The following is a 25377-nucleotide window of genomic DNA, read 5'->3' on the forward strand; positions in this document are numbered from 1 at the left end:
GTAAATACCGTCAGTTTCCATAGATGCAGTCTTACAAACAGATGAATACACATGTTTTCAGCTGTGGACATTGTGCTATACATTCCATGACTTTATTTATCTTCATTTCTCAGTCAGCACTGAGAAATATATACATATACTTCTTATCCACTAGTTGCTAAATATGCACAGCTCGTTTCTTCTTTTGCTGAGTAAGATTCCTTTAGGTTTCTTTAATTCCCAGTTAGCTTTTCTCTGGCTAATGGTATCATTAATGCCTAAAATAGTGCTTTAGCTCTGAAGGCTGAAATCATCATGAAACCAGCAAGTGAAACTCAAGTTCCATACATTTGTATAGCTTTTAATGAAAATGTACTAAGATTTCTTCCAACTGGGCATTTTAAGTATGGGAGCTTCCTTGTCCAAACTGCATGCTAATAGAGGCTACATGGAAATAATTAGTGTTATGCCTGAGAAACTGCTTTTTATTGTGAATTAGGCTGCATTTAGTGCCCTGAAACTCCCTCAGCACACCACATTTGAGTTTCAGTAGCAAAGTAATCAGGAAAGGCTTTCACTTCATCCCATTTTTCCTTGTCAGGGATTTAGAGCCCAGATTGAATCACAGGGCTTCAGCCTTACCTCCCAGGAGCATCACTCCTACCACCCTGCACTGAACAGCAAAATCCACATGACATCACTGTGAGGAAACGCTGTAAAGCAGCATCAGTTTATCTTTTTGTCCCACAGGTGCAGCAGAAAAGAAAACTCACTTCCCATTTTGATTTGGTCTCCCCTCCTGATCTCTTATCCATCTCCCTGAAAAGCTGAGAAAGGGGAGGTCAAGTGTCGCTCAACCAGCCTACAAATGAAGTAGTCTGGGCTAGTGAACATTCCTCTGTCTTGGGAAACAGCAGTAGGAATGCCTGTATAAATAAAAATTACTTTGTATTTCAACATTGCTTACAAACTCACAAGTTTGACTGTTAATCTTTGTGTTTATTTCTTTTGGATATGCATAGTTCATGTCAGTATTTATCAAAGGTCTGTCTTGCTGTATGCTTTTTCTATGCTCTCAGAAATAAAGTAATTTAACTATTGTTAGATTACTGCTTTTTGCTAAAAGATAGAAGATAATTTTATTAGTTTTTCATTATTGCAAGTGGGTTCACTCTCTTCTTAATGAAACCCCACCCAGCAACGAAAAGGACAGTTATTTAAGATATATCCCCTTTGTATATATTTTTCTGCTTGAAATTTTATCAAATGATCAGGAAGGGTTTTGAACGTGTTTCTACAGCTCGTTTTGAATTCTATGCAATGCAAAATCTCAACTTTATTTTTGTCTCAGAAATACGTGTCTGATATAAAATTCCATTTGGCAAGGAAAAGAGATTTTAGGATTCCACAAATCCGAATTCTTTTGCTTATGACTATGTCCCAGTTGAAGCGTTAGATTTTCCTTTGAGACCTTTCAGAGCCAGGAACATGATTCTTTCAGCAAGGTGTGGTGCACATCAGCTTCTTGTTTAAACCGATTCATTCTCCGGAGATGTGAAGAAATGTGTTGTTCAGTCTGGCAGTACTAATCCAAAGAGACACAAAAGGGAACCATGAGACCCCCAAAGTTTGAAAGCGTGAAAGTGTAGATGCTGGTGCAGTGAGATTTGGTTAATCAGTTAAGGTTTTATTTTTACAAAAAAAGCAGACACTTGAATATTTCAAAACTATGTAACAACATATAATGTATTTTGGCAATATCACATTCACACAATGGCTTTCTTCTTTGTTTTGGGATGCAAGAGGAAAGTAAATCTCATTATTTTCAAATAGTCTTATACTTTGTTTTCATTCCTAGTTCAGAAGGATGGAAGAAACAAAATTAACAGTACTTTGTTCTTTACACCTACAACTGACAATAACAACAGCAATTAAAAAATGAATTTTGTGAACTGAGTGCTGTTTGTTAATTTAAAAGCAAGTGCTGTGCTTTCTGTCTAGGTTTGAAAAAAAGTTGAGTCCCTTAGCCCCGTTTTTTTCTCATGTTGAATACGAGTCTCTCAGTAAACACTGAGGTACCTCCATTCATGGACATTATCTCTGTCTGCCCTTCCAGGGGTCACAAGCGCAAACTAGATGATGATGATGCTGCCAGTGACTCCAGTAAAGAATCCAGCAATGAAGATGAGGAAGGAAGCAGCTCTGAAGCGGATGAAATGGCAGCAGCTCTTGAAGCTGAATTGAATGACTTCATGTGAGGTTCATGCAGAAGATGGAGTTTGTAATTATATTTTACTTCTCATAAATAGATCAGACTTCTGAAGACTCCCTTATGTCAGTACTCAATGTTTTTCCAAAACGTGTGTGTATATTTTGCAAAGCAACACAAGAGGTGACACATTATTTTACAAAATCGGAAACAGATGCTTTTAAGTTGTTTTACTAAAGGAAAATATACTTTTTTAAACAAAAAAAGTATTAAGTGGGACATGGTGTGCTATGCCAAAGACATGTTAGGAGATCTATAGAACCTTCATGTACAGGACAGTGATACAAAGATTGATTAAAAACACATCAAATTTCTAAAAATAATTCAGGCTGTTGTTTATGGGTTACAGTCTTCAAAATAGGGAGGAGAGAAAGGAGATGGAATTGTCTGGGTAGTACAGCAGGAACCTGATGAACTGGTCATCCTTTTCCACAAATAAAGCTATCAAATATAAAAGGATTTTTGAAATAAAAAAGAACTATTTATATTTGTATAGAAACAGAGAACATGATATGCAAGCTTTGTAAACTCTGCACTTGATCCACCTGTCATTTGCTTCTAAGAGGATACATAATGATCAACATTCATGGTTTTAGGTTACTTTGTTGAATAGTTGGGTTCTTTAGGGACATCGTTTAGATTTTTAACTTTTCTTCTCTGTAACCAGAAATATAGCACAGCATACTATGTGGTCCTGTTCTGCCATAAGATGCATATTCACCCATTTGTGTTGTCTTGGAAAGAATGAGTGCTACTTCATTCTAGATAGAATTTAATTTCTTTGACAAGAGATCTGATGTAAAGTTTTTGTATATTCTATTTCATATTTGACCCACAAAACAGATTTTCTTTCATTTAATAAAGGTTCATTTTGTACACTTTGTTTCCCTTTCATGTTCATTTGCTTCCATCAAACATAAGGCACTTTTCTGTAATCTTTCCTTTATTCTGCATGAAAATAAGGAAAAACATCAAAAGCTAGTGCAAATCTGTAGATTCAGGCAGGTAGCTGAGGCACAGAAGAGAAACACTGGCTCAGAAGATTTCCTTTTCTTTGGTATGTGAACTGTTACATCCTGACATTTTCTCAAGTGTCTTTGACTGGCCTCTGAAATTACCATAAGAGTTGTTGCTCTGGTTTTGAATTTCTGAGGCTAGAATCATGGTTTATTCTCAATTGTTAGCAACAGAGTCAAATCCTTTTAAAAATGTTTGCAGAAGAAGACTTATTAGTTCGTATGTCATGGTTAAAAGGAAGCACTTTCTGGTCAGAAATAGCTCATTTTGCAGTAAATAGCCTCAGTGGGAGTCTGGTCTTTGCTTCAATTGTGAGAGTGAAATACTTCACTTAGTAAAACAGTATTTCAGTAGAATCTCCACTGCTTTGCAAATAACAGCCTGGTTTGGTTTTCAAAGCTTCATAATGACAATAAAAGGGAGACTGAGAAAATACAAGAATCTTTTCAGATCAATATTGCTTTTCCACTTCAGTATGGAAGGTCAGCATCCACGGACTAAAATTTTGTGGGAAAATGTTGAACTTCCTGGACATTTACACAGGTACCACACAGCTAAAGGCTACAGTGCCCTGCCTGCTGTAGCTCTCCATGAAAACCAGCAGGATGTCTCTAAGTGAGTTTTATTGTATAACAGAAGAAAAAGACTAATGCTTGTAAAATGGGAAGTTAAAATACTTTTTTTATCAGCAACCTAAATGCAGCCTCCCCAGCTGTCTGAGGATGACTCCTTGCAATTAAATATTAAAATGTCAGGGGTTGTGGAGTGTGTTTTGTGCTTTTTTGAAACTCCTCTTGAAATAATTTGAAATAACATCAGCTTTTCGGGTCACTGTGATGCTGTAAATGACTTGACAGCACAAATTCCAGCAGAGGCTTTGTTCTGGCCGATGATCTTTGCCAGTCACGCAACTCTGTGGCAGCATTCAGGCTCTGAATGTAAACACAGCCAGTGAGCAGAACTGGGCAGGCTGCTGTTGGCTCAGCAGTGCTCTGCCTTGGTTCGAGCTGCTTGTTGGGTGCTGCATCCCTGGCATGGTAGCTGACTCATGATGCTCATAGAGGGATTCCATATGGACAAGCATTTTGGTGAGAAGGGCTGTATCTTCTTCCCAGATTTATTTTATGGCTTATGGTTTTGGTTTAACTTGGTGGAGGGTGTGTCTGGGCAGGAGTTGTAAAAATGATCAGCACTCCACTAGGCCTAGTATCATCTGTACCCTGTACAAACACCAAGTGAGGCCTATCCACCAGACAGAACTACACCTTTCTAGGGATCTGATGCCAGTGACGGTTCCTCTGCCTGTTCAGGAGTTAGAGAAACCTGCAGTTTGTATGGCACACCATGGTCCCGGGAGCAGGCAGCATGCTGCCAGGATTAAAGCCAAGCAGCCTATTGACACTCCAACAACTGTTGACACAGACAACAACTCCACTCAGGTATCCCTAACAACCTGTGCTCTCCAGTCCTTGGAGTGGGGTGACTGAGCACAGGGAGAGTTGAGAGGCACCAACACACTGCTCACTGCCAGAGCAACCCAGAAGGCAGGGAGCCTGCTTTCTGCCTGGAATTAGACTCCTGCTCATTCAAGTGGCTGTATCTAGTACACTGGTCACCAGCATCTCCGCAGAGGCAGGGGAGAGAAATGGAAAATTTAGTAGATGATAAGTTAAATGCCCCGGCTAACCTGCCACCAAGGAGTCTTTGGATGTATAAAATTGTTACTCACTCCCACCAACTTACACTTCTTTGAAGATGCAGGAGCATCCTTGGAAAAGCAACAAATGTGATTTCTGAAATGGCCTTAACTCTTTATTAAGTGACCTGGTTGTTTTATCCTACCTTTCTGACCTACTTCTGTGCATTAGGTAGCTAGCAAAGACCTGCTGCCAGCAAGGGCTCTCTCCCAACTGAAGCAAAGAGCAGACTCCCAGTGACAGTATTGAACTTACTGGGCAGTGCTGGTTTCTGAAGGTACCAGACGTGAAAATGAGCACAGGAGGGGCATACATGCACCTTGCTTCATTAAGCTTTCTAAGCATGGAATATCGCTGCTGACCAGGGAAGGTGGCTCCTAAGATCTGATGGTTATTTAAGAACTAGGAAGGGCCATCATTTTGATTTAAAGACCAGCAGTTTTCCTTTTTTTTTCAATTTACCCTAAGCAGTTCTTATGAAAATGAGAAGACATCACAGCTGTGATGGGGATCATAGAATCATAGAATAGTTTGGATTGGAAGGGGCCTTTGAAGGTCACCTAGTCCATCCTGCAATGAGCACATCTTCAACTAGACCAGGTTGTCAAGGGCCCTGTCCAACCCGGCCTCAAATGTTTCCGGGGATGGGAATGTAGTGGGACCCATGATAAAAGCAAAAAGCATTGGGGAGTGGCCAAGCTTTTCTCCCTGTGCATGTGCTTGGGAGGGGGGAAGACGAGAGAATGGTGTCTCTTAGCACCGAGATGTGAAAAGCTCCAAGCATGTAAATACTTTCACTGTTGAGTGTTGTGCATATGTGAAGTGAGTCCTTGAGTCTTCTCAGTGTGAGATAGTAACATCCTCTGTGAAGGGTGGGAAGTCTCAAGTTTCCTTCTTGGCACTACTGCTTGCAGAATAGGTGACTGTTTTACAAGTGTGAAAATACACACAAACCTGGAGCTGTACCTAAAGATTTCTCAGCTCTGCTTAATTTTACTATAGTGAGCACTGCAGTAGATGACAAACCAAAGAATGAATATATAGTGGTCTTGTTAAGCAAGTGGATCTTGTCATGAAACTGAAAATTCAGCTTGAGAAGACTCCAAGTTCTCACTGCTTGCAAGCAAGCTTTTTATACATTTGTTTTTCCTATCCAGTACCACCTTCTATTGTCATTTCAGAAGTGTTTGGAGCCCAGCACCCAGCACAGCCTCCACTCTCCTCCCTCTCTGATGAACAGGAGGCAGCAGTGTCTAATCCCCCAGGCAGCATCACCTACAGCAGGCACACATACCTACAGATATGCTGCAGCTGCATACCCTATGCTTTTCCTGTTGAGCTGGCTGGTTTTTTCTGCAGTTTTTTTCTAACGAGATCTTCCTACTCAGACACCATTAATAGTTGTTAGTTTATCATATTGTTCTACCAGCCTTTCCACTCCCCATCTAAAGTACGCAAAAAGAACATACAGTTTATGCAGCACCTCTTCTTGCAATCACATCACATATCTGATCTCCACATAAAAGTTCCAAAACCAGCACTAGTTGTAATACTTCCTTCCCCAGCCTAAACTTTATCAACAGGATTCTGTTCATCCTGGTGTGCTGCTGCTATCCCAGCTGCTGGCCCAGCATAAGCCTCGTGATCCCCAAACATGAACCCAGTAGATACAGAGGCAGCTCTCGGGGACAACCACGCAGGTAAGGTGTAGAATCATAGAACATGTTGGGTTAGAAGGTCATGTATTCCAACCACCCTGGAATTATGAGGGGCATCTTCTGATGACCAGGCTGCTCAGAGCCCCATCCAGCCTGACCTTGAGTGTTCCCAGGGATGGGGCATCCAACACCTCTCTGGGCAACCTGTTATGGTGTTTCACCATCCTCATTGTAAAAAATGTCCTCTTTATATCTAGTCTGAATCTAATGTCTTTTAGTACAACCATTACCCCTTGTCCTATCACAACAGGCCCTATTAAAAAGTCAGTCCCCATCTTTCTTATAAGCCCCCTTTAAGTACAGAAAGGTGGTCCTGCTCAGGAGCGGCAGGAGTACACCATCTAGGTAAGTTTCAGTTTCTATAGGTGGAAAGTAGCAACCACTGTTGTTTTAACTCAGAGTCATCAGCTGGCTTTATTTTATATACATTAGATAGATAGACTGTGGTGGTTTCACTCTAGGCCTTCCTGGAGACCAACTTGTAGCCAGGAAGGAACTAGAAAAGTGATCACGGAAGTATTCCATGCTATTCCTTTACGTAACTTGAGGTATAAATAAAGCCAGCGGGAGGGATCTCGCTCTCTTCCTCTCCGGCGAGGTTCGAGAACGGTGGGTCCCTGTTTCGGTCGGGTTTATCTGGAGCCGAGGCCTACAGTGACTGCCGTTATCTGCCCGCGTGAGGGGAGAGCCGAGGACCGTGTCTGGTCATCCTGCCTGTTCGAAGGGAAGTGGTGAGATTTTGCTAGTTTGCCTTCGGCTGGCCGTTTGACTTGTTCGGTCCTTGCCCTTTTTGTCCTTCTCCCTTTTCCCCCCCCCCCCCCTCCCCCCCCGGTGTGTGGTATTCTCCTTTTGTGTATCTGTCTCATATGTAAAGTATATACATATATATATATATATATATTTTGCTATAGCTTTGGCTGCTTGGTTTTTTTTTTTTCCCCTTTTTCCCTCTCTGGGAGGCGGGTCCTTGTTGTCGAGTTTCGGGGGACTTGGCGGGAAGCCAGCTCGAAACTTGTACAACATTTTTGGTAGCAGAGGATGGTTGTTTTGGTTAAGTTTGGCTTGTTTTGATAAACATTTTCCGGGAAGACAGCCAAGTTCGGTGTTGTTTTGCAAACCAATCTATTGTTTTGGGAACAGGTCTGGGAACACTGCCAGAGTCTGGGAAAGCAGCCAAGGAAACTTTGTTTATATAAACAAAAGTTTGTTTTGGGATCAGGAAGAAATAATAACAAAAAACAATGGCTATTTCATTAATTTGTCTTATAATTCTAGCCATCTTTACACCTGTGTTAGGCTACTCTATAGGGAGACGTCCAGACCTTGAGGATGGATGGAACGAATTGCTTCCATCCTTTAATTTTGACATCGAAGGTTTGGTAAAGGAGATCCCCATGGTTAAAATTGGCTCTAATTACTATATAAATCTTATTGCAACAGTACTGTCATTGATAAAGGTACTGGAAGTGCTCCTTAAACTTGGAAGAATGGGGTTCCGTTGCTTTCCCTCTTGTAGGAAAGATCACACCTCAAAGGGACTCGCTGGAACTTTGGAAAGGGCTGCAGACAGGCCAGTCTCCGGGTGGCATGGAGCTTGGGAAGATTTCGGTAGATTAGTAGGACATGTGTCACCCCCCATTAATTGGGAGTTTACACCAGAACAAATGTTTGATTCTGGTGAAATGGCCCACTGTTTGGCAGAAGGGTGTTTTTCCTACAAAGATCCGAATATGCAATTCTCCGCTTTGTGCTGGGGCCTGGCTAATGCTTATCGAGCTGCCATAGACCACCTTCAGAGGGTTAAGGTTGACACAGAGACCCAAACCACGCCACTTGAAACCAGTGATGTCCCTATTAGGTCCACAGAAGTTGGAGTCCAAGCACAACTTGAAGTCAATACCATCTCTACTAAGTCCACTAGGACCGGGACTCAAGCTAAGAACCGGAAGGTCATCATTGCCCCTGTGAAGAAGAAGAAGACGTGGGTAAGGGAGATCAAGGAACTTACGGACCCATCTCCGCAACCAGAATGCACAGAAGAAAGAGAAGAAGAAGAAGAAGAAGAAGGAACAGAGGATGTAGTGAACGAAGGAGCGGCAGCAATTGGAGAAGGAGCAACAGCAAGTGATGAAGGCGCGACTGCGAGAGAGGAAGAAGTGGTTGTGACTGAGGAAGGAGCGATTAGAAGAGAAGAAGCAGTTACCAGAGAGGAAGAAACGGCTACACGGGAAGGAGCACGTCCAAAAGAACTAGGGGCACGCCCAAAGGAATACAGAATAGCATCAAGAGAAAAGAAAGCAACAGTACAAACGGTCGGTGGTATATTGTCGCTTGATGATTTATATCCTGACTACACATTCAGTATTACAAAAGACGCAAAGAAGGAGCCAAAGCATCCCCCTCAATTGGAGGGGGAATTATCCCTACCCCTCCAGACCCAACCTTCTCTTGGAGGTATGAATGATTGGAGGAGAAGGCCCTTATCTCAGCACGCGGAAGATTACTCACTACCTCCACCCGCGGGGTATCGCGAACGACACAGGAGTCCATCCCCATGGCGTGAATGGCATAGAAGTCCATCTCCACGGCGTGAACGACGCAGAAGTCCATCTCCGCGGCGCGAGCGGCGTAGGAGTCCATCCCCACGGTATGAACGACGTAGAAGTCCATCTCCGCGGCGTGAACGGCGTAGGAGTCCATCCCCACAGTATGAACGGCGTAGAAATCCATCTCCGCGGCGTGAACAATATAGAAGCTTATCCCCACAGTACGCCCAGTCTCCACCTCCACATGAGAGATATAGAGAGGAAGTGGGAGCAGTCCCACGTAGGAGTGGAAGAGTAAAGAGAGAGGTGGAAAAGATTCTACGTGGGAGAGATGGACAAGAAATAATGCGAGAAAGCGAAATTACACAATCACTGACCACAAGAGAGCTTCGAGATTTACGGAGAGATTATATGCGCTTGCCTGGTGAAGAAGTCCTCACCTGGCTGGTGCGATGCTGGGACAAAGGAGCTGATAGTCATGTAATTGAAGGTGATGAAGCACGACAATTGGGATCCATTGCTCGAGACCCTGTGATAGAGCAAGAAATGGGGAGGGAGAAAATGGCGTCCAGCCTTTGGCTCCGAATCCTCCACGCGGTGAGAGTGAAATACCCATTTAAGGAGTCCCTGAAGAGTTCTTCAAGAAGGTGGAGGACTGCAGAAGAAGGCATCCAATACCTACGGGAATTGGCCATGCTGGAGATCATTTATTCTGATCCAGATTATTATGACATCCAAGTTCCTGAGAATGTTCCATGCACGCAACCAATGTGGAAAAAGGTAATTCAAGGTGCCCCCAAACCATATATTTCCTGCTTGATATCCGTATATAATCCAAAGATGGAGGAACCAAGCGTGGACGCTATGTGTGCTTGGATAAGAACCATAGAGGAAAATATGGAAGACTCCTTCAATCCCCTCTACCGACGCACCTACGATAGGGAAAGAATGGAGAGAGATTATGAATGTTCCAGATATGAGGACGACCTTAGAGACAGAGAGGACAGAAGGTATAGAGATTACCAAGAAAGGCCAATGGGAAGATCACGGTGGAACCGACAAAGACGACCTCGGCCTAGACCTCGATCCTGGTCTCGATCTCGCTCACGGTCCCTGTCATTCACACGTCGAAGGAAAGAGAACTCTAAGCGTTGGTCACGTAACCAACTATGGGCATACCTTCGTAGTAAAGGAGAAAACATGAAGAAGTGGGATGGTGAACCCACTTCTAAGCTTGAAGCTAGAGTGAGGGAGTTGAAGCGAAAGAAGACTGACAAGAAAGTTGTCTATGTAGTAGACGGAGATTTCTTAAAAGAGAAACTGCGATCACCGAAACACGAGAAGATGGAGGTCCACTTCGACAACGGCAAAAAGTCTAAGAAGTCAAAGTCAAGCTCTGACGACGAATGCTCTGATCAAGACCAGTAGAGGGGCCCTGCCTTCTGCCAGGAGAAGGAGAGGGACCAAGAAGATAACCGAGTTTACTGGGCTGTGTGGGTTCGATGGCCTGGCACATCGGATCCTCAGAGATACCAGGCCTTGATAGATACTGGAGCCCAGTGTACTGTAATGCCTTCAGAGTGTAAGAGTACCGAGACTGTTACTATTTCTGGAGTGACCGGAGGGTCTCAAGAATTGTCAGTAGTAGAGGCAGACATGAGCTTGACGGGAGACCAATGGGAAAAGCGTCCCATTGTGACGGGGCCAGAAGCCCCTTGCATCCTTGGTATGGACTACCTAAGAAGAGGATACTTCAAGGACCCGAAAGGGTACCGGTGGGCTTTTGGTATAGCCTCGGTGATTGAAGAGGAGTCCAAGCAGTTGTCTGCCCTTCCTGGCCTCTCAGAAGACCCTTCCATTGTAGGATTACTGCGAGTTAAAGATCAAGAAGTGCCAATAGCCACAACAACTGTACACAGACGACAGTATCGGACAAACCGAGATGCTGTGATCCCTATCCACAAAATGATCCGAAAGTTGGAGAGCCAAGGGGTGGTCAGCAGAACCCATTCACCCTTCAACAGCCCCATATGGCCTGTGCGTAAATCCGATGGAGAGTGGAGACTGACTGTGGACTATCGTGGCTTAAATGAAGTTACGCCACCGTTGAGTGCTGCCGTGCCAGATATGTTGGAGCTCCAATACGAGTTGGAGTCCAAGACAGCAAAGTGGTACGCCACCATCGACATAGCCAACGCGTTTTTCTCCATTCCTTTAGCGGCAGAGTGCAGGCCACAGTTTGCTTTCACCTGGAGGGGCGTTCAATACACCTGGAATCGACTGCCCCAGGGGTGGAAACACAGTCCAACCATCTGTCATGGACTGATCCAGGTCACGCTAGAGAAGGGTAAGGCTCCCGAACACATCCAGTACATCGATGACATCATTGTATGGGGGGATACAGCAGAAGAAGTTTTCAAAAAAGGACAGACGATCATCCAGATTCTCCTCAAGGCCGGTTTCGCTATAAAGAAGAGCAAAGTCAAGGGACCTGCCCGAGAGATCCAATTCCTAGGGGTGAAATGGCAAGATGGACGACGTCAGATACCAACAGACATAATCAACAAGATTGTAGCAATGGCTCCCCCCACAAACAAGAAAGAAACCCAAGCTTTTCTGGGAGCAATAGGTTTCTGGAGGATGCATATCCCAGAATACAGTCAGATTGTGAGCCCTCTTTACTTTGTGACCCGTAAAAAGAACAATTTCCAGTGGGGTCCTGAGCAACAACAAGCTTTCAGGCAGATCAAGCAAGAAATTGCACATGCCGTGGCTCTTGGACCAGTTAGAACGGGACCAGATGTAAAGAACGTACTCTATTCTGCAGCTGGAGATAAAGGTCCCTCCTGGAGCCTCTGGCAAAAGGTGCCTGGCGAGACGCGAGGGCGACCACTGGGTTTCTGGAGCCGAAGCTACAGAGGTTCTGAGGCCAATTACACCCCTGTGGAAAAAGAAATCTTAGCGGCATATGAAGGTATACGAGCAGCTTCGGAGGTAATCGGTACTGAAGCACAGCTCTTCCTGGCACCCCGATTACCAGTCTTGAGTTGGATGTTCAAAGGGAAGGTGCCCCCTACGCATCATGCCACCGATGCTACGTGGAGTAAGTGGATAGCCTTGATTACGCAGCGTGTACGATTGGGAAGCTCAAATCGCCCTGGAATTCTGGAGGTTATCACAAATTGGCCTGAAGGTGGGAACTTCAGTCTGGCAGAAGAAGAAGAAGAACCAGTGAGCCGAGCTGAAGAAGCTCCACCATTTGATCAGCTGCCAGATGAAGAAAGGTGTTATGCCCTTTTCACTGATGGTTCTTGCCGTATTGTAGGAAGGAACCGGAAGTGGAAAGCAGCCGTTTGGAGTCCCACCCGACGAGTGGCAGAAGCTGCCGAGGGTCAAGGCGAGTCGAGTCAATTTGCAGAGCTCAAAGCCGTCCAATTGGCCCTGGACATCGCCGAACGAGAAGGATGGCCGAGACTCTACCTCTACACAGACTCGTGGATGATAGCCAATGCTCTGTGGGGATGGTTAGACCGATGGAAAAAGATGAACTGGAGGCGTGGAGGAAAACCCATCTGGGCTGCTGACTTGTGGCAGGACATCGCTGCCAGAGCGAAGAGTCTGAATGTGAGAGTCCACCATGTAGATGCCCATGTGTCCAAGAAGCGAGCTAATGAAGAACATAATAACAACAGAGAAGCTGACCGAGCTGCACAGATAGGGGTGTCACAAGTAGACCTAGACTGGCAGCAGAAGGGAGAGCTGTTTCTGGCTCGATGGGCCCATGATGCTTCCGGTCATCAGGGCCGAGATGCCACCCACAGATGGGCACGAGACCGAGGGGTGGATTTAACCATGGATATCATTTCTGAAGTTATCCATGATTGTGAGACCTGTGCCGCTATTAAGCAGGCAAAAAGACTGAAGCCCCTATGGTATGGTGGACGATGGGATAAGTATAAGTATGGAGAGGCATGGCAGGTTGATTATATCAAACTGCCACAGACTCGCCAAGGTAAGTGCTATGTACTTACCATGGTGGAAGCAACAACGGGATGGTTAGAGACTTTTTCGGTGCCCCACGCAACGGCCCGGAATACCATTCTGGGCCTTGAAAAGCAGGTCCTGTGGAGACACGGGACCCCAGAACGTATTGAGTCAGACAACGGGACTCATTTCAAAAATCAATTAGTCACCACTTGGGCGAGGGAACATGGTATCGAATGGGTATACCACATTCCTTATCATGCACCAGCTGCTGGGAAGGTTGAGAGATATAATGGACTATTGAAGACCACTCTAAAGTCATTAGGAGAAGGAACTTATAAAAACTGGGACAAAAACTTAGCCAAGGCTACCTGGCTAGTTAACACCAGGGGTTCTGTCAATCGAGCTGGCCCTGCACAGGCAGAATCCCTTCACATTGTTGATGGAGATAAAGTTCCAGCGATCCATTTGAGGGGAATGCTAGGGAAAGCTGTTTGGGTTACCCCTGCCTCAGGCCAAGACAAACCCATTCGTGGGATTGTCTTTGCTCAAGGGCCAGGACATACGTGGTGGTTAATGAGGAAGGATGGAGTCATCCAGTGTGTGCCTCAAGGAAATTTAGCCTTGGGGAAAAACTAATTGTAGGTCCTAAGTTGTGTTTTTACAGGAAGCCAGTCACCAGATGAGAGAGAGACCTGAACTAAGCTGATGCTGGTATCCGGCGATGAAACAGCCCAGTGACGAAACAGCCATAAATCGAAACTGTAATTGTGACTGAGGAGACCAAAGATCTGGACTGAACTGACATCGGCATTGATTTTCCAACGACGAGACAACTATGCTATATATGCGCGGGATGTAGGCGAACATGAAACATAGGTGTTACGTAAAGAAATAGTATGGAATAAGGGGTGGAGAATGTGGTGGTTTCACTCTAGGCCTTCCTGGAGACCAACTTGTAGCCAGGAAGGAACTAGAAAAGTGATCACGGAAGTATTCCATGCTATTCCTTTACGTAACTTGAGGTATAAATAAAGCCAGCGGGAGGGATCTCGCTCTCTTCCTCTCCGGCGAGGTTCGAGAACGGTGGGTCCCTGTTTCGGTCGGGTTTATCTGGAGCCGAGGCCTACAGTGACTGCCGTTATCTGCCACGCGTGAGGGGAGAGCCGAGGACCGTGTCTGGTCATCCTGCCTGTTCGAAGGGAAGTGGTGAGATTTTGCTAGTTTGCCTTCGGCTGGCCGTTTGACTTGTTCGGTCCTTGCCCTTTTTGTCCTTCTCCCTTTTCCCCCCCCCCCCCCTCCCCCCCCGGTGTGTGGTATTCTCCTTTTGTGTATCTGTCTCATATGTAAAGTATATACATATATATATATATATATATATTTTGCTATAGCTTTGGCTGCTTGGTTTTTTTTTTTTCCCCTTTTTCCCTCTCTGGGAGGCGGGTCCTTGTTGTCGAGTTTCGGGGGACTTGGCGGGAAGCCAGCTCGAAACTTGTACAATAGACAAACAGACAGACACATAGATAGATAGATTAGATTAGATAGATAGATAGATAGATAGATTAGATAGATAGATAGATAGATAGATAGATAGATAGATAGATAGATAGATAGATTAGATAGATAGATAGATAGATGATAGATAGATGAACAAACTGTAGTAACAGAGCATTGACAAATAGATAAGTGAAACCACTGCCTTCTTGTAGGCTGGGTGTGAGTCCTTCCATGTGGAGGGAGGAACATCTTTCTTCTAGGGAAATTTTGATCCTCAGTGACATACAGCTCATAACCATATACAGAGAAATTCACCTTTGCTTCTGGTCTGGGCTCCCATGTAAATCAACTGAATCATTCCCAGCAGCTGTTACATCATTGTCCCTAAGAGCTAGGCCTGGTGCTTTCCTCGATCTCCACTGGGCCCACATGTACCCTGTGATCTTTCTCCTCCAAAAAGAAAGTCAAAGTCTGTTGTCATCAATATATGCATCACAAAACGGCAGAGGTGGGAAGGGACCTCTGGAGGTCATCTTGTCCAACCCCCTGCTTAAGCAGGGAGGGCCAGGACCATGTCCAGTTAGTTTCTGGATATCTCCAAGGATGGAGGGTTCACAGGCTGTGCTCAATCACCCTCACTTTTTTTTTTTTTTAAGGGATTGGTGGACAAAAAGAATAAGCACAAGGAGCATGATTTCTGTTGCATATGTCATATAAGCTCCTTAACTTTTCCGTGCTGGCTAAGACAGTGGAGACATAAAGCAGGTGTGGTCATCACTCTTGGGTTTTTGAAAAAGCTGAAACTTCTGGATGAATGGTTGCCAGAAGCGTATTGTCCTCTAAGTCCAGTACGAGACACTGTACTGGAGAAATCCCTTCCTCATGTTAATGAGACTGTGAATATATGTCATGGAGTTTTTGAGCCACTTGAGATTTTATACGGGAACAAGGTTTGAGGAGGATGCCAGGCACTTGGAACACAGGATTACTAGAACTGTGGAGAAACAGAGGTGAGCTAAAAGCCAAGCCCTCTGTTTCTGGTACAGACAATTATCCCTTCTGCTCTTCTCATTCTTTGTGACTTTCTTGTTTTGCTGGAGGGGAGCAGAGATGGCCCATGACCTGATCCCAGGGGAGAATGGGGTTGTGCGTAGACCCCAACCCCAGAGCACTAAGATCATTTACTTGGGGAGGTGGGGCCTGATTTTGAAACAGACTCTGTAGTGTGCACTGAGCAGAGGACAGGTTTGATGCGTTTGCATTACTGTACATTGCTGACTTGCATGGGTGCTTTAAACCCCCTGGAGTTCTCTCCCCCTGCAACTCTCATGCCCACAGAGCCTATACTGTTACCCAGTGAGAAAAAGCTCCCTGGCAGAGGATGTTTCCTGCGTGATTAATTCTCTTTTCTTTCCATCCTCCATCCTAATTCTGTTTCCTGGCAAGACAAGGAGCCACATCTGGTAGCCACTTCTAAGGATCTCCATCCCAAGATGAAGCTGGACTGATTTAGCCATTGGGGAGGTTTAGAGGCATTTTAAAGGTCAAGCAGATGCTAACCTGTAACACCAGATGTAAAAGTGTGTTTTGTTGCCCTACCTGTGGGATGGACAGCTGTGTCCTATTCCACTGAGCTGTCCTCCATGAGTCAGCGTGTCTCATCAGGAGACTGGAAGGCAGAATAGAGCCAGACCTTACTCCTGAGTCACTGCTGCTCTCTTCCTGAGCCAGATCTTCTCCTCCTGAGCCAAACTCTTTCCAGAGCTGGCAGACAGTAACTGTATTGCAAAGCCATGTAGGTTTAATAGGCAATGACAGAACACCCATCCTTCTCTAAGTCTACTGCGGGACATGAGCAGTGCAGATGTTTCTCCTCTGTCCCTTCTACATCTGCCATGGGAAGCCTTAATAAAGCAAATCACAGTGACGAGTGTCTACTGATGTTAATCATGACTCGTGATGTTAATCATGAGTCCATGGCCAAGGACTATCAGAAGGACTGAGTCCTCCTTCCCTTCCCTGCTCTGAGGGAGACCAACATCATTAAGTCCCCAAGATTGTTTTCTGGCCTTGTCTGTCAGACTTAGGATGTTGTTGCTCTTTCACAACAGGCAAGCTGTTCTTGCTGAAGCACAACCTACCATTGCTATTGATCAACTGTAAGCAACAAAGCCTGTAGGCAGCAGCCTCCTCCTCATCATGCTGCCTTCAGACGAAGCGCTGGTGCTTTTTTGGGCAGGGAGTACAGCAAGAAGTCAGAAAAGCTTTTTATCTTTTCAGATCTACCAAAATGGATATGTATGACCCTTCAGGACATAAGTATTAAATATGTCACTTAGTGCCAATATAAATGGTACTTGGGAAGTTCTCTGTTTTAATTAAGTGAATGTATTTGGTCCTCAGAGACCTCAACATGTACTTGGGTGAATAAATGTTTTAATAATTCAACTTCGTCTCTCCTAATCTTATAGCTGCAACCCACAGAAAAACTTTATTTTCCTTGACACTGAATACTAAACGAAGAATGCTCCAATTGATTTATCTGCTTTTTTACTTTCTGTCCTTGGATCCAAGTTCTCAGCCAGCCTCTTAGACCGAGGGGGAGCCCCCGCACAGGACCCACATGCACAGCAGCCCTACGCCGGGTCCACAGGGTGCAGCCATCAGCCAGCATCCTCCTTGACTCTCCCTCTGGGTGGAGGCTGCCCGAGGAAGCAGTGTCACCTCAGAGCCTACCTCAAAGCAAGAGCTGAGTCTTCCAGCATTCATCTACTTCACTGATAATCACTTTTCCCTCACCAGTCGAAAAGGCATTTCAGTTTGCTTGCACAAAACACATCTTCCCTCACAGATGGCTCCTCCTGTCAGTAACCCAAGCCACTTTTCAGCACTTTGTTTTTGCATTGCACTTTAAATCTCTCTTCTTTTTTGAAATTCATAAGGTGGCTAAGTGGGTGAAAGCAGGCCCCGGGTGGGCTTGTGGGTTGGAAAAGAAGTCTAAAAGTTGTGCATCTTTCACTACAGAAGATATGCTTGGCTTGCATTTCATCTGAACATACCCATCCAGCAAGGAAAGGTATTGATCAGGCATTGTCACCACTCATGGTACAATCTCTAACTATTCTGGATGGCCCAGAGATGTGCATTGGATTTAATGCTGCAATTTTGTGATGCTGGTGCTGTTCTGTAAGGTTGTACACTTGCAGTCTGAAACGAAGATAGAAGGCTGTCTGCACAAACTGTATTTGTCTGGGGGAATATGGAACACCCTCCACTGTTCCATGCCCTACTCACCAACATTTATAAGACACCACTATACAGATGTCTGCATCTTACCACTCTGGGATACTTTTAAGGACAGGAGAGGGAGGAGAAGTCTGGTGTGTTGAACAAAAGCTGGACACTGTGTCCTTACATGAGAGGGTCCTCAGTCTATAAGGGGAAGAAGGGTGGCAAGACAGCAGTTCATTGGATTAGAAATTGTCCTCTACAGCACATGCCCGGGGCTATATGCACCCAACACCTACTGCTGCCCTTGTAATTTGCACAGGCCACTGAGTGGAGGCCCCTTGTTTGCTTCATTACAGGAGGGTGGCTCTGCTCGTCTGCCTGCCAGTGGGTGCAGACTGCGGCATAGGGGGTTAATTTCAGATGTGGCCTTACATAACTTTTAATTGCCTGCATTTGACATCTGTGAGGCTAAGGCACTAACAGCCGCAGTGAAAGTGCTGAGGAATAAGTCTGTGAGTAATTCCAGTTTTATCCCCAGCTTATAACGTTTACCTCATTACGGTACTGCCTGCAGCCTTCAGCTGCTCTCTGCTTCCCCAGAGTTAATAGATTTCACATGCCTCTTTGCCACATCCCTCTCAGCTGAACTACTAACTCTCCACATACACACACCATGTAACCTTCCCCCATGTCCACGGCCAGTGTGTTGGTGTGAAGACAACCCAAGCGCTCTGTAGGTGGGATGCAGCAGCAGCTGCCATTTGAAAATGCACAGTGTTCAAAGAGCAGCCCTGGCCACAGTGCTCTGTTGTGATGCAGGAGCAGCAACACAAAAACAGCTGCTGCTTTCAAAAAGCAAACAGCAGAAATGCTGCCTGTGCTGGAGAGGGGCAGATTGCAACTGCACCATGCCTCAGTCACCTTGGGCTACAAGCACCCCGGAGCAACCCCGAGCAGGACGTTTTGGGCCCCTCACTACAAGATGGGCATTGAAATGCTGAAGAGTGTCCAGAAAAGGGCAATGTAGCTCGTGAAGGATCTGGAGCAGAAGTCTGATGAGGAATGGCTAAGGGAACTTTAGCATGGAGAAAAAGAGACTCAGGGTGGGGACCTTATTGCTATGTACAACTACCTGAAAGAAGCTTATAGCCAGGTGAGGGGCAGTTTCTTCTCCTTAATAACAGGGGATAGGACAAGAGGAAAGAATGTCAAGTTGCATCAGGGGAGATTTAGTTTGATCTTCGGAAAAATTTTTTCACTGAAAGTGTGGTCAGGCATTGGAACAGGCTGCCCAGGGAAGTGGCAGAATCACCCTTCCTGGAAGTGTTCAAAAGTCGTGTGGATGCGGCACCTGGGGACATGGTTTAGTGGTGGACTTGGCAACGCTGGGTTAACAGTTGTATTTGATGAGCTTAGAGGTCTTTTCCAACCTAAACTATTCTATGAAACAGCCCCTGTACATGGATCCCTGCCTGGGTTTGGGTGAAGCAGGTCCCTATGGTCAGCATGAGCTCCATCATCCTGCACCTTCATCTGGAATCCAGATCTTGGTATTAGGGGCACAAAATGTATCACTTTTTTGAGATCCCCCCATTGCTTGTTGTCCTCATGCTGCAAAGGGCTTCAGGACACCATGGGGGCTCCCAGAGAGGCAGCTCCTGCCTGGTGGAAACTGCTGTGGCTCCTTTGCAGGAACTCTGATGCCCTCCAAGGAGCTCACACTGGCTGAGGATGTGCTCTCTGGCATCCCTGGAAGCTGTTATGGACCGCTTTCCAGATCAGAAGTAAGAATTTAAAACTAATTCAGGTCATCTTCTGGGTCATTGTGGGAGTATTTGGAAACCTAGAAAGCACAAAGGAGAAAATACTTTCACTGCTTAGAGTTTCCTGATGTGACACTAAAGGCTCTCATGCTATGATGTTTGCTTGGCTTTCTTGGAAGATATTTAGCTAGTCATTATCAATTAATAGATTTGTATCTGTAAATATAGCTGCACAACACTTGGGCACACTTTTGTGACACAGCTGGCTGTTACCAGTGCCTTTCTATTTAAAACAATGGTTCCTGGAGTCTGCGAACTACCAGAATTTCAATTTGCACTTTAAGAAAATGTGAATTTCTTTCTCTACTCCTTCAGGTTGTGAAGCAAAGTTTGAAATCATGTCTTGGCAGCACTGTGAAAAAGCTCAGCACCAACAAGTATACCTGGTGATTTTTTAGCTAAACTCACAGCTCTGTGAGGGTTTACATGCAATTTTGAATGTGAGGTGCTATGAATAACAATAGTAGTCTTGAGGCAATGAGGTGTAATGGGGTAAACAATATGAGATTTTCCCAGTGGGTTGAAATGAGACTACTTCAAATCTTTTGTGAAATTTTAACACAGTTCAAAGAAACATTTTCTGAGGAACATGTGGGCTGCAATAGTGGGAACAGGTTCTTCCAGTGTTAACAAGGAAGGATACTGCCTCAGAAATTACATCTAAGCATTTTCAGAGCTGAGTATCTTATAAATATATTCTTTATGTTCTGATATGTGAGATCAGGCACTGGAGGGTGCATCTGATTTCCACTAGAGAGGATCTGAATGATGTAGTTCGAACAGGAGCTAGAGCTCAAAAATAAAGTCTCACTGTGAAGTATCCTACGAAACAAGAAAGTTAGACCAAGATTCAGACATATTTGGGGTGAGAGGTATGCAAACCACACCAGATACCAATGCAGTGGCATGAATATGAGTCCCTCACAAAACTCATGACTATCCCTCATTTTGGACAGTTTTTGCCCTCAAAAAGATTACCTCAGATGCAGGCTCTGAGTAATATTTGTCTAGGGCAATTAGCTGAATTTCCACTTGCTAATCCCTACCCATTGCTTAGGCATTTGGGACCAATTGTTTTAAAGTATTTTTAGTGTCCCATCTTGAAATTATCAACATGCAGTTCTTCATTGGTGCTTTCAAGATCAGCTGAAGGGCTACCTATGTGCACAGGGGTAGCCCTTGCACCTGCTCCTCCTCTATCTTTTCATGCCTCAAACTAGAATCCTAATGTGGCAAACTGTATTAAAAATTGTGCAAGGTGCTGCACCTGGGTCAGGGCAAACCCCAGTACCAACACAGGCTGGTGGATGAAGGGAGAGCAGCCCTGCCAAGAGGGACTTAGAGGTGCTGGTGGATCAGAGGCTGGACGTGAGCTGGCACTGTGCAGTTGTAGCTCAGAAAATCAGCTGTGTCCTAGGCTGCATCAAAAGCAGTGTGGCCAGAAGGTCAAGGGAGGTGATTCTGCCCTTCTACTCTCTGGTGAGACCCCACCTTGAGCACTGCATCCAACTCTGGGATCCTCAGCACCTGTTGGAGCAAGTCCAGAGAAGGGCCATGAATATAATCAGAGGGATAGAACATCTCTCCTATGAAGAGAGACTGAGAGAGCTGGGGTTGTTCTGCCTGGAGAAGAGAAGGCTCCAGGGAGACCTCATTGCAGCCTTTCAATTCTTAAAGAGGGCTTATAAGGAAGATGGAGAGAGACATTTTAGCAGGGCCTGCTATGATAGGACCAGGGGTAGTGTTTGTAAACTAAAAGAGGGTAAATTCAAACTTGATATAAAGAAGAAATTCTTTATGGTGAGTGGTGAAACACTGGAACAGTTTGCCTGCAGAAGCTGTGGCTGCCCCATCCCTGGGAACATTCAAGGTTAGGTTGGTGGGGCTCTGAGTAACCTGGTCTGGTTGATGTCCCTTCTTAATGCAGGGAGGGAACTGGACTAGATGACCTTTAAAGGTCCTTTCCAACCCAATCTATTCTATGATTCTATGAAAAACATCAAGGCCCTGAAGCTGAGCTGCTACACCAAGTTGATTTGAAGCATAAATTTTGAAAATATAAAAATAGGCTTTTAGCAGCCTGCCTGACAGAGGTAGAGACATTGTGTGGGCAAGCTGTTCCAGAACACGGCTGTGCAATGGTTATTAAGAACTGTACTTCCATAATAACAGTGCTGGGAGGCTTCCTTAGTAAAGAATTATAAGCAAGTTTCGACTTCTTCCTTGCTGAGACCTGGAGGCAGCACTGTGCTTGGTTAGCTCTGTTGCATTATCCTTTAATAGCTAAGCAATATACTTCAAGTGAAGGATGAATAATAGAGTGTTTGCTCTTCCCTCCCCACTCCCTGCCACTTCACTTTCAGAATAGCGTCTTCCACTGTTGGTTATTGTCATTATCAACTGATTTCCCAATGACTGCTCTAACCATCATTTCCTAGCTTCTGGGCATTAAGCAAAGATTGCTGTAGCATAATTGGATTAATTTAGAGACTGACTTTGAACAGCATAATTGATCTGAATTTTATTCTTTTTTCTCTAGCCACTTTTTTCACTAAAAATCACAACGTGGCAATGCCTTTGAGCCCAGGCATGGGTTCAAGTCTTCTGCAGGCAAAGCCTTTGTGAGTGAGTGAGCCCCACCCTTGCTAAGTGGGTACCTTCACCCATGCTCCATGCATCCCATCTCTGGGGAGGGGTTCCTGCTGGTCTTCATGCTCCTTCCTTCTGCTGCCCTTTGCAGGGCTTCAGGTGCCAGAAGAATCATGAAACAACTCACTTCTCTACCCATCACTGCAGGGGTTGCTTCATGCTGAAGGAAGGGTTTTGTTCTCTGGCACAGGGCATGTCATTGCTGTGACATGGGGTGTGGGTGATGCCTGCCCAGCTGTCCCCACACAGAGCCTGCTCTGGGAGTGCTCTGCAGCAGGCTTGTCTCTAGCATCATGGCAACATTTCCAGGCATTTAGCCGTGTTGCTGCAGTACCCAGTGCAGGAAACTTTGCATTCTGCCATGGTTTCTAACAGGGTTTTGATTCTCTCTGTCACGGGGATGCAGGCGCAGGAGGGGAGTGCCCTGTGGACACTGCAGAGGTCCCCACTTAGTGCCTTGTCAGATCCCTGAAGAAGCATGCACTCACCAGGGATCCCCAAAACAAGGTCCATGGTTCACTCCCATAGCTCTTTTTCCATGTACAACATCTTCTCTTGATTTTCGTCATGCATCTTCATCAGTTGTTAAAGAATGAAAAGTTTTGGGTTTTTAGTTATAAAGTAGAATAATTATGAAAGTCTCAGCTGAGCAGCGTGACTACAGCCCACCAGCCTGGGTGCATCCTCTGAGCTCTCCATGCCATTTCATCTCCTCTTGGATGACTGCAGAGCTTGCCAGAGGTGCTCAGCATGTGCCCTTCCTCCTATGGGAAGAGGCTTGTCTAGGACATTGGGGTAGTGGTTACCTCAAAGACAGACCTGCCCAGGACTAGGATAGGATCCTAGCATGAGTTACCCAGGCTTGTAAATATTATTTGTCACAACTTACACACAGTGGATGGAACTCTTGTATTGCCACCAAGCCCAAGGTTGCCATCCTACTAATTTCAGCAAAGACGAGATGTCTTTGCCATGTCTTTGGAGAGTGCCTGTCTCTCATATTCATGTGTGGCAGCACACTGCTGTGATCACATCCCATGATTCCCTCTCAAAGTAGAAAAGGGAAAGGGGTACAACTGTGTTACTGCTTCCCCCTCCAGTGCCAAGAAACAACAGAACTACAAGCAGTGTTGATGCCGAGGGCTACTGACCCTTGTCCTTCCTATTGTTTTGGCAAAAAGGAGTGATGCTGCCCAACATGCTGCCCAATATACTGCCCACCATGCTCTAGAGTCCAGTCCTCTGAAAACCACACAATTCTATGCCTGCAGCAACCTGGTATCCTGTTTCCAAATAAATTAGAGACAGCAGGGATGGAGACAAGTCAACTCCCACTGCCCAGTGATGCAGGGCATTCCACTGGAAAATCAGCTGCTCCTCAACTGTCTGCATGTCCTGCTGCAGTCATCAGCCTTGGGGTGCATGCCCCTCCCTGCACTACTGTCTGCAAGTGCCATAAGACAAAAAACACCTCCCCTTGTGTTTTTCCATACAAAACTGTGTATGTGCACTTTCAGGTAGAGTTCATGTCCTTTTGCACATAAAGGCCAGGATCATTGTAGAAATGTTCATAAAAACATACTTGCTGCAAGGCTCACAATAGATTTTACCCACTTCTTCTCCTGCTTGTATTGTCTTGTAATAAATTTCTTAAAGTTGAGTTAGTGGAAAGAATCCGTGCTAACAGTATTAGCCATTCCTTAGAGTAAGGTTTTCCTAGAGTAACCTCCAGCAAACTGATGCCCAGGAAGCTTTTCCTTCCAATACCTGAACAATAGTTCTTAGGGGTCAGGTTTGCCAGTTTTTTAACCTCGCTGCTTGTACTCCTCAAATGCCAAGAATGTCACAAACACTTCAGTCTTTTGTGGCTCTTAGCTCTCAGGCTTTGGTAGGAGGTGCACCTTTAATCTCTTACCTTTTGGGTTTTGCTTCCGGCTTTCCAGGTTCTCTCTGGTAGAACAAAGCCAAGAAGACAAAACAGGACTGCAGAAGTGGGCTGCTGGGCACACAGAGTGCCCCATTGAAACTCCTCTCCCCAGTGCCTGGAAAACTTTATCCTTTGCCTATATGTGCCTCTTCCTTCTCCTCTGTCTTGGTTAGTCGTGCTCCCCTTCTCACATGCACACTTTTTTCCATGCAGATATTACGATTGTGCAGGAGGCTGGAATGCATTGTAAAATCTCTTTTCCCTCCTCCACAAATATCTAAACTTATCCCTAACTACCTAGCTAATCTGTCTATTAGATCCAAATGTCCCCAGTGTTTGAGGGTGTTTGGGTTTGGGATTCTGATTCAGGTTTATCTAGGGAGAACATTGAAAGGTCACTGAGTTTTAGTTCATCTAGCAAATGAAGCCGAAAGGCACTCAGTGCTACTGTATGAATGTTCTATCTGAAACCAATATCTATCTGCAAACACGGTGTGACTAATTTGGGTCTGAAAGGCTTTTACGTAAGTATTGTTTTACTTTTTGTGTTCTCTTTATTTTTCATCACTTCTTTACACCCCAATGAAGACAGGCTTTCTCACAAGATGATGCCTTGGCATACTCACTCAATGATATTGATTTCCTAATGGCGGCAGGGGAATGAAACAGGAGATTAAACTACTGTCCCATCAATTGCCCTCCTGCCTGTAGTATGTGCGTTATTTCCCACTATACACGTTCAACATTGCACTCTATGACCATTAACACAGTGGGTGCTGTTAGACAATGAAATGTTAGACAGCAGCACGCTAATAAAAGGTGTAATGAATAACATGATATCCTTACCGACAGCTACAGAAAAGTTGGTTTAGGGAAACAGGAACTGCGTGTCGGGGTACATTGTATGTGAAATAGGGTTGTCTGTCCTAATAAGTAAATGCTCTTTTATCACAGGGCTGGTGTGGAAACATTGACCAGGAGAGAAAACTGCATTTGAGGGAAATGTCCCCTTGGATTAGAGAGATGGACAAAGCATACAT

At 45.1% G+C, this 25377-nt stretch overlaps 1 protein-coding gene across 1 annotated transcript in view; it reads left to right on the forward strand.

Moving 5' to 3' along the window:
• The window catches only part of CTDP1 (CTD phosphatase subunit 1), a 100426-nt gene extending 97300 nt beyond the window's left edge, over positions 1-3126 (forward strand). The window contains exon 13 of the mRNA XM_032694942.1: positions 2096-3126. Within this exon, the coding sequence (XP_032550833.1) occupies positions 2096-2237 (142 nt within the window). The 3' untranslated portion in view covers positions 2238-3126. The remainder of the gene's footprint in view (positions 1-2095) is intronic.
• Positions 3127-25377: the final 22251 nt, after the last annotated feature.

This window comes from Chiroxiphia lanceolata, chromosome 1 (assembly GCF_009829145.1).
Source record: "Chiroxiphia lanceolata isolate bChiLan1 chromosome 1, bChiLan1.pri, whole genome shotgun sequence".
Lineage (NCBI taxonomy): Eukaryota > Metazoa > Chordata > Aves > Passeriformes > Pipridae > Chiroxiphia > Chiroxiphia lanceolata.